The sequence below is a fragment of the Salvelinus sp. IW2-2015 genome, unplaced genomic scaffold (assembly GCF_002910315.2).
Source record: "Salvelinus sp. IW2-2015 unplaced genomic scaffold, ASM291031v2 Un_scaffold1627, whole genome shotgun sequence".
Classification (NCBI taxonomy): Eukaryota; Metazoa; Chordata; class Actinopteri; order Salmoniformes; family Salmonidae; genus Salvelinus; species Salvelinus sp. IW2-2015.
The window spans coordinates 7,756-17,614 of NW_019943045.1; the positions used below are offsets into that span (position 1 = coordinate 7,756).

The window sequence follows — 9,859 nt, forward strand, 5'->3', positions numbered from 1 at the left end:
AATTGACAGTCTCTCTCTAGTCATGGTTTTAAACGTTTTAATCTCACAATATCAACTTTGCTGAACCTTTCTTTTACACCTGCTACGTTACTGCAGACACTGTAATCTGAGCCATGCGATTGGCCAGCAGTAGGCTTGTAGTGCACTTGAGTTGATCTCTGGACCCTCCGGGGGAAAGAATGGGGACACTTCACCTATCCAGTGCGCAGGGCAGCTGAATTCGCTGCACCTACCGCCAACACCCTCTAAAAACAAGAACAGCAAATATAAATAAAAACAAATGTAAGGCTTCATGTTTGTTTTTTTACAGAAATGTTTGCCAATTGACTAGGAATGCCTTGGAGATCAACCAGTTGATCGCGATTGACCGGTTGCTGACCACTGATATATAGCCAATAATTATTTACTCCATTGTTTGTAAACCACAACTTTTACAGGACAGAAACCATGGCAGGTAGCTGTGTTGGGGAGAGCGACGGCCTGACATTCTGGGTGGCTGAACAAAAGGACTACGATGACGTCATGTCCATTTCTGTTAACATCTACGGAGGGAATGACTACCTGCCTCATCGCTATGCCGGTTGGATGACGGAGCCTGACAGAGTGGTTATACTGGGACGCAGAGACGGCAAATTGGTCAGTGTGTAGTGCTCTCGCTCTCTCTCTCTCTCTCTCTCTACTTCCATCCCTATTTCTTCCTTCTGTATCTCTCCATCCCTCCCTCTCTCCCTCTCTACCATCCATCCTTCCCTCCCTCTGCCTCCTCCATCCATCCCTAAATCCATCGTCATCCCTCCCCTCTCCCCCAGGTGGCGCTGGAGTCTGGTCTAATCGTTGACGAGGGGTGTACGGTGGTGGTGGAGGGGTTGAGGGTGTGCCCCAGCGAGAGGGGTCGTGGCGTGGCTAGGGTTATCCAGAGGTTTGCTGATCTTTTTATATGATTTATTCGTTTGCAGATTTAATTTTTTTACACACAACAACAAAAAAGAACAGCAACAAACATAGTAAACACCAAATAACGTCACATACACAGCTCAAGTCCATCGTAAATTAAAGACAAATGTACGAAATGTATACATATACAGATTTGCTGACCAGTACATCCAGCAGCTGTACCCCAGCGTCAGGACCAAGAGACAAACCAAGGCTGACGACCCTTCAGCTGGGCCCACACAGGCATTATCCAAGTTCACAGAGCTAGGGAGACGGGTGAGTTATAATTCATACTATACTAATATATACTATACTACTGTATACTTTACTATATATAATTTACTTTACTGTACTATACAAACACTCAACCTTTTAAAAAATCTGAGTGGTGTAGAAAACTGTTTGAAGGGTTTTGTTTACCGTAACCCTCAACCACAACCCTAACCCAAACCCTCAACCACAACCCAACACAGGGACCCAACCCAATACACACCAAGACCTCTCTGGGGTGGTGACTATGGAGAAAGGGGTAAAGGTGGAGAAAGTTGTGATGATCGGACAAAACAAAGGGAAAACCAATCCAGACAGTTTCCCTTCTGAACCCTCCCCAATACTAACCTCTCCACCTACCTCCTACCCACCCCACACAGTCTGTTTCCCAGAGCCCATTGTGAGACTCTCCCGCTTACTTTCACCAAGACAATCCACCACAACATCCCCAGCCTGAGATAAACCTGACACGGAACCCAAACCGGATGCGCGTGTGCGCCATCGTGCATACATTTATTTTGTCCCCCCCACACCAAACGTGATCACGACACGCAGGTTAAAATATCAAAACAAACTCTGAACCAATGACATTAATTTAGGAAATGGAATTATGGAAATGGGAATGTAGCTAGTTAGCTTGCACTTGCTAGCTCATTTGTCCTATTTAGCTAGCTTGCTGTTGCTAGCTAATTTGTCCTGGGATATAAACATTGAGTTGTTATTTTACCTGAAATGCACAAGGTCCTCTACTCAGACAATTAATCCACACACAAAACGGTCAACCAAATTGTTTCTAGTCATCTCTCCTCCTTCCAGGCTTTTTCATCATTGAACTTATATGGTGATTGGCATCTAAACCTTCATAGTATTACCACGACGACCGGCAACACAGTTCGTCTTTCAATCACTCACGTGGGTATAACCAATGAGGAGATGGCACGTGGGTACCTGCTTCTATAAACCAATGAGGAGATGGGAGAGGCAGAACTTGCAGCGCGATCTGCGTCAGAAATAGAACTGATTTCTATTTTAGCGCTTGGCAACGCAGACGCGCAGTGTGGGTGCAATAATTGAATAACATAGATTTCTACATTTATTTTGCAACGCTCGTGTGCGCGACGCGAGCGGTGTGGTCAGGGTATAAGACTTACTCATAAGTGTTCATAGCATGCTTTTCTTGAACAGAAGTCCGTTTCACAATCTCTAATATGATACGGCGTAGCCTGTATGTACCCAACACTCCTTGTGTAAAAGTGCGTACATTCATGTTACGGCAAAATGTCCGTTATTTTATTTTTTACATAGGAGGATCAGAAGAGATATTACATTATGTTTCAAGTTATAACAACATGTCATGAGTCCTTCAGTTTAATACAGTGTTTATAAAACGTGTTTACATGTAATTTGCGCTATTGGCGCCATTTTCTCTTTGTGACAAAGAGTAGGAATAAAAAGTCCCTCCCTTGCAATCTCTTAGTACTCATATCCTGATTGGTCGTTTATCCAGTAACATATACAGATCATAAGATGTTCTGCTGACTTGCCAAAGGCATCTGTCTTCTATCTCCTGACCTCCTCAGGGCCACTCAGAGTCGTAAGGTGAGGAAGGGAGATACGTTTTTTGGTCTTGTGATAGGTTGAAAGGGGGCGCTGTCAATAACAGAACTGTTATTAACAGAACTCGTGGGCTCTCGTTACAAACTATGCAACACAAGGGTTACATAGTTTAATAACACAACAAAAAATACTTGAATTCAGCCACAGAACAGATTGCTTGATTTTCCCCATAACCCAGTGGTCACCAACCTTTTCTGAGTCAAGATCAAATCGCAGATTTCCCACTCCGGGGGGGAAAAAACATGAAAATGTAACATTAACCAAATAAAAACAGTTCTGTAGGAATGAGGTTTGTGAAGTAGGCCTAATACAGTATCACAGCATATTGGCTATATTATATTTCAAAACTCGAGTTTTGATAACAAAATAGATCAGTTTGTGTAACACTTGCAAGGCACAGCTGGGCAAAAATTTGAATAATTTGTTAATTTGCTTTTTAATTTGACTGGACTGATAATAACTGCATCTGATGGTCATGTTGCTTTCAAGATAACTGGGAACTTGGTTAGAGTTTACGAGTTGTATAACCGTTCAAAACGATTTATCCCGGTCTAATCCAGTTCCCAGTTGTCTTGAATGCACTGAAGTCGGAAGTCAAAGATTACCGACTTCTGAGTTCCCAGTTTTTTTGAACACGGCATTAGTATCAGCGGAGGGAGGGAGAGAGCAGCAGAGGGGTCCACCTCTCACGGTCTCTACTCTCTCCTTCCTTTCCTCTGGTGAGACTGACCAGAGAGAGAGGACACAGTCTTCCACCTGATGGTGAAACTCGAGTCGCACACGACGGGCTGCTAATAATAATGAAAAGGCAGGGCTATCGATACATTTGGCTACTCATTCATTGCAGCTGCAACGCAAGTGGACGTAGAAAGAAGCGCGTTTTATGTTTTGTAGTAGTGTTGAATAAAAACTTACCCCATGTTCCCCCACCCTCTCCAGACCAGACTGATTTACCGCCCCATGTTCCCCCACCCTCTCCAGACCAGACTGATTTACCGCCCCATGTTTCCCCCACCCTCTCCAAGACCAGATGATTTCCCCCACCCTCTCCAGACCAGACTGATTTACCGCCCCATGTTCCCCCTCCCTCTCCAGACCAGACTGATTTACCGCCCCATGTTCCCCCCCTCTCCAGACCAGACTGATTTACCGCCCCATGTTCCCCCCCTCTCCAGACCAGACTGATTTACCGCCCCATGTTCCCCCACCCTCTCCAGACCAGACTGATTTACCGCCCCATGTTCCCCACCCTCTCCAGACCAGACTGATTTACCGCCCCATGTTCCCCCTCCCTCTCCAGACCAGACTGATTTACCGCCCATTGTTCCCCCTCCCTCTCCAGACCAGACTGATTTACGCCCCATGTTCCCCCACCCTCTCCAGACCAGACTGATTTACCGCCCCATGTTCCCCTCCCTCTCCAGACCAGACTGATTTACCCCCCATGTCCCCCACCCTCTCCAGACCCAGACTGATTTACCGCCCCATGTTCCCCCTCCCTCTCCAGACCAGACTGATTTACCGCCCCATGTTCCCCCACCCTCTCCAGACCAGACTGATTCACCGCCCCATGTTCCCACACCCTCTCCAGACTGAATTTCCATATACATATGCAGACCGAGGAGGAAGTTGCAATAGGCCCGTGCAACCCACGTTTTTATATCAGCACAAACAGAAACCCTCTTAAACCTTATCCTATAGCTTCATGTTCACATCCCGATTCAAACCTTACCCTAACCTCAACCACAACCCAAACTCTATCTTCATGTTCACATCCTGGTTCAATTTCTAAATTCTGACTCAGCTTATCAATGACAATATTATTTTAGTAATAAAAGTGGTTGAAATAGTCAGCACTTCTGTACATTGTATTTCTACAAATTTTATTTTTGGAATTTTTACTTCTGTGTCAAAGCCATTTGAAAGGCAAATGTCCAGACAGACTGTCTGCATTTCCTATTTCTTCCTAGAAACCAGCCCAAATGTCAGTATCTTATACCTGGAAACACAGAGTGGTTAAAAGTCTGTCTCAGCGTGTGGCGTGTGGTGCTCTATACAACTGCCTTTCAAAGAACACCTGACTAAAGGAAGAAACAGCATGTGTGTCTGTCCTAAATGGCACCCTATCCCCTATATAGTGCACTACTTTTGACCAAGGCCCATAGGTCTCCAGTGCACTACAGCGCACATAGGGTGCCATTTGGGATGCAAGCCTGTGTCATGGGTACTGGTGTGGTGAATACAATACGAAACAGTGCTGTGTACTAATGGAAACAGTTAGACTGGTTTATTGCGGTAGTAGTCCAATTGAGGACCACATGGAGACCGGTTATATCTAATTTAACTGAGTCAAAGTGTGCGTCCCAAATGGAACCTGTTCCAAAATGGAACCTGTTCCATATATTGCTCTACTTTTGACCTCAGCCAATAAAGTTGAATGGATGATTTATTCATTGAGTTTCTGAGGGAGCTTGTTAGGGATAGGCTGTGCTTGTATTGCTAAGAGACTTGCGCGCACACACAGATACACACACACACACACACACAAACTATTGCTGCACCTTTCACAAGGGGGAAAACACCACAATGGACTCGTAATTCAGGTGTCAAACCACCCCTCTTTTTCTTCTTTTTACATCTACCTCCGCTTCATCCCCCTCGTCTATATGTTTGCTCTGCACTGTTTTCACCCACTCTTTTTCTTTCTCTCTCTTAATTTCTCTCTCCCACTCCCTCATTATCTCCCCCCCCCTCTCTCTCCACCCCATCCCCTCTCAATCTCCCTCTGTCTTTCTCTCTCTCTCTCTCTCTCTCTCTCTCTCTCTCTAGGCTGCTCTCTCATTCATCGGGGAGGCCGACAGTTTCGAGGGATTCGTCTCACACCTGAGGAACAAACTACATTCCACCACAGGAAGTGAGCCAGGTGGGTGCGTCCCTCAAATGGTTTTGATAGAGGATGAGCAACACCTGAAGAACATCCTCCTTGATCCTGAACTCCCCTCCAGGGTTCAACTTCCTGGTGGTGCCATTATCCAAGACTGGCAGCCCTTACAACCAATCAAAGGCAACCTTGAGATCTTAGCAAGGCGAAACCTCACCTGGTTGGCCGACAAGCCGGAAAGACCTTCCTTCCTCAGCTTTTACACTCCGCCTTATCCAATCCCGTACAAGGGAGGATCGCTGAGATTCAATATCGATATGTTTGGAACTGATCTAGTTTCAGCAAAGAGGGCACTTGCCGGCCATTTTGAGAAAGTGAGGGAGAGGAGGGAGGTGAAGGGGAGGGTGATGGTTCATGTGTATCTGAATAAGTCGCTATGGGAGGGGGTGAGGGAGTTCTGTGAGGGATACACAGGGGTGAGGAGGTGGAGAGAGTACCGGGAACAACTATTTCTGGAGAGAGGGATGTGAGGAGATGTGGAAAGGATGAGAGAGGGAGGGAGAGAGAGAGATGAACAGAGGATAGCAAAAGAGAAGACAGTGAGAGAGTGTGCAAATGAGACTTAGAGAAGGGTTTTCCACATTATCTTGCTTTGATTATTTGAATCAGCTGTGTAGTGCTAGGGAAAAACCTAAACATACCCCCCTGGGGGGGGGGGGGGGTTAGCCATGTAATCAATATACATAATATATCATACAGTATAGTATGTAAGACTTTTTATATTGATTTGATTGATTGATTGGAACAAAGCCAGCACTTTAGAAGTTAATATGATTTTTTTTAAACGATTGGGATGATGCAAGAATTTATAATGGGACATTACAGGAATAAATGTTTTCTTATTAAATCATTGTACATTTTTGTAAAGACAAGTCTACCAAATCACTGTGATTCATCATGACTATGAAATGCAAATCAGTATCAATAAGAATAAATGAATAGAATGTTGGTGATCATTCTCTCTCTCTCTCGTATCCATTTATAACTGAAGCAGGTGGAGCTAAAAAGGGGGGAAATGACAGCTAATTGTGTGTCAGCTGCAATGGAAGGGCCATGGAAAACATGAATGAAAGCACTTCTATGAATCCCTGTTGCTGTCTAATCGATACAGTATGTCTGTTATTCAGTACTGTAGGTAAAAGGTGATTCAGATAATTGAACTCAATGAACTGAATGAAGACTGACGCTGTCGTGCTACTGTACAGTAGCTCTCACAAAACATGGTTACTGACTCACTACATCTCACAGAGAAAAGAGCTGGATATTGTTGCTCCAGTAAGCTCAATGATCTTTCTCTGTAAGACAATGAATACATGGTTACTGACTCTTATCTTATAATACAATTGTATCCAGTGGCTTTAGTTTATGATACCTTATCAGCCAGTAACTGTAGCATATCAATATGTGTGAAATCATAATTGACGTCATACCAGACCAGACAAGTATTTCGCTACACCACAAGCATTTCGCTACACTCACAATAACAACTGCTAACCATGTGTATGTGATCAATAACATTTGATTTTATATGTACTGTACAGTACCTGTATATCMTAATAGCGGTTGATATCTGACAGTTATCAATGAAACAGGATGGTGTATAGTAAAATATATATTGTAGTTAAAAGGAAGGTCCTTGGTTGGAGGACAGAGCTTTCAGCTTTTAGGTGTTTGTCTGTTCAATCAGAAACACACTCCATTCCGTCCTTCTCAACCAGGGTAAAACGTGTGTGTGTTGAGTGCTTGTTCCTGAATACTAAAACACTTTACATCCGTATTTACCTAATTAGAATGACTAATTGGATCCCAAAGAGAATTAAAGAACATTACTATCCAACACAGCTCTGTGAGTAACATAGCTTTCATACATTTAGTTACATTGTTGTTCAATTAGGCGCCACCTAGGTACTGTAGCTCTCAACGGGCTGTGTGGTGTTTTCAAGTGGTTTTATTTGGAACAAAATAAAGTACTGGCAGGGGTAACAGTAGCCAAGGATAAAACACAATAAAGTACATAAGGAAAGGAGGAACAACAATATTAGACTTACCTATTCAATTATACCTGGTGTATTGTAAAAGCCTTGCTAAGGCAATATAGGAAATGAGAAAGCTTTATAATTTCTAATACATTATCTACAGAATAAGTTTGGTGTGTCAGATCCTCTACCTGCACGTCTTTACTTATGACTATCGCTATTAAGCTCTCACAGACAATACTGATACGGTTCTACACAGGCAGCCCAATTCTGATCTTTTTTTCATTCTTTGGTCTTTTGACCATCAGATCAGCTCTGAAAGAGATCTGATTTGAAAAGATCTGATGTGATTGGTCAAAAGACTAATTAGTGGGAAAAAAGATCAGAATTGGGCTGCCTGTGTAAACACAGCAATAGATTCCGTCCTCACATCCTCGATCACTGTCTGGTTAGGGAATACGTTTGCCCGGTCCAAGGGCAAACTGCAAAGGATTGTCCGGTCTGCTGAGAGAGTTATCAGCTGCCACCTGCCCTCCGTTAAGGTCCTGCACGACTCTAGGGAAAGGTCACTGTGCAGGAAAGATCATTGCTGTTCCATTCTACCCTGGTCTCCCCCTCTTCCAAAGACTCCCCTCTGGAAAAATTGTTCAGGTCAATCACGACCAAACCCCCAGCTCTTTTGTTGTTGTTGACGTTGAGGGAGTGGTTGTTTACCTGGCACCACGCCGTCAGAGTGCCTACCTCCTTGTCGGCCTTTTCATCATTGTTGGCAATCAGGCCTACTACTGTTGTGTCGTCAGCAAACTTGATGATGGAGTTGGTACTGTGTGAGGCCACGCAGTCATGGGTATACAGAGAGTACAAGAGGGGACTGAGGACGCACCATTGTGGGGCCCCCGTGTTGAGAATCGGTGTCGAGGAGGTAACGTTGCCTACATTTACCTCCTGGGGGCAGCCCATCAGGAAGTCCAAGACCTAAGTTCAGTCCCAGGGCCGTGAGCTTTGCAGTGAGCTTCAAGGACACTGGGGTATTGAAGGCTGAGCTGTAGTCGATGAACAGCATCCTCACATGTGCATTCCTTTTGTCCAGGTGGGTGAGGGCAGTGTGCAGTGCAATGGCGATTGCATGGTCCGTGGATCTGTCAGCGTGGTGGACGAATTGGAGAGGGTCGAGTGTGTCGAGGTGGAAGGAGTTGATACAGTCTTTTTTATTTTATTTATTGAATATTCGAAACATACAATATACTTGCGGTGAAGCCGCTCAACAACTACATCATACCATTCATCCAACAGATTCCAATTCAGAGTGACACACAGAAGCATCCAGGGTCAATGCCCTGCTCAATGGCACGTTGACCGATCTACCACCAGGCCAAAAAACGTGAACCCGAACCCTCCAAGATCCCCCCACAGTTCCCCAATAGCTGTCCCTCAACCATTCGAGACCCCTCCCACAGCCCCCACCCAAGAAGAAGAAAAATAAAAAATACAATTAATTCCATTCCCCAACCCCAAGAACCCCCCAATGCACCAACAACCAAGAGAAAACAAGGAAAAGACAGAAGAAAACAGCAAACAACAACACAAGAAAATAATAAAACAAAATAATACATTTAAAACAAAGGACATCAAGGACAACTAAAATCACAACAGCAATGCCAACTGTATATGTTTGTGTGCATGTCTGGCACTATTACATGTATGTGTGCGTTTATTTGAATGAGAGTGTGTGTATATGTGTACAAACACCTGCATGGCATCAGCCTCAGGCAAACCGGCATTAGTTGTAAAAACACTGCCCCTCAGTGTCATTGAAATGTACTTTTTTATTTAAAAATGTTTTTTAAATCTTTGACCATCATTCTATCTCCCACACAGCAACTCCACTCCCACTTGTCTCCAATTCCGCATACCAAGGTGATATGGTCTTTGACTAGCCTCTCGAAGCACTTCATGATGACGGAGGTGAGTGCTACGGGACGGTTGTCAGTTCAGGTTCTTTTCACTTCTTGGGGACAGGGACGACAGTGGTCACCTTGAAGCAGGTGGGGATAGCGGCCTGAGCTAGAGATGCCGTCTGGCTCGGCAGCCTTGCGAGGGTTGACACGTTTGAATGACTTAC

The 9,859-nt window shown here is 44.5% G+C and overlaps 1 protein-coding gene across 1 annotated transcript; it reads left to right on the plus strand.

The window, feature by feature from the left end:
* Nucleotides 1-284: 284 nt before the first annotated feature.
* nat16l (N-acetyltransferase 16, like) lies at nt 285-6,709 on the plus strand. Its single transcript, XM_024138954.2, has 4 exons — nt 285-636; nt 810-919; nt 1,086-1,209; nt 5,650-6,709. The coding sequence occupies exons 1-4, from the start codon at nt 448-450 to the stop codon at nt 6,229-6,231; spliced, it is 1,005 nt and encodes a 334-aa protein (XP_023994722.1). The 5' UTR covers nt 285-447; the 3' UTR covers nt 6,232-6,709.
* The last annotated feature ends 3,150 nt before the right edge of the window (nt 6,710-9,859 follow it).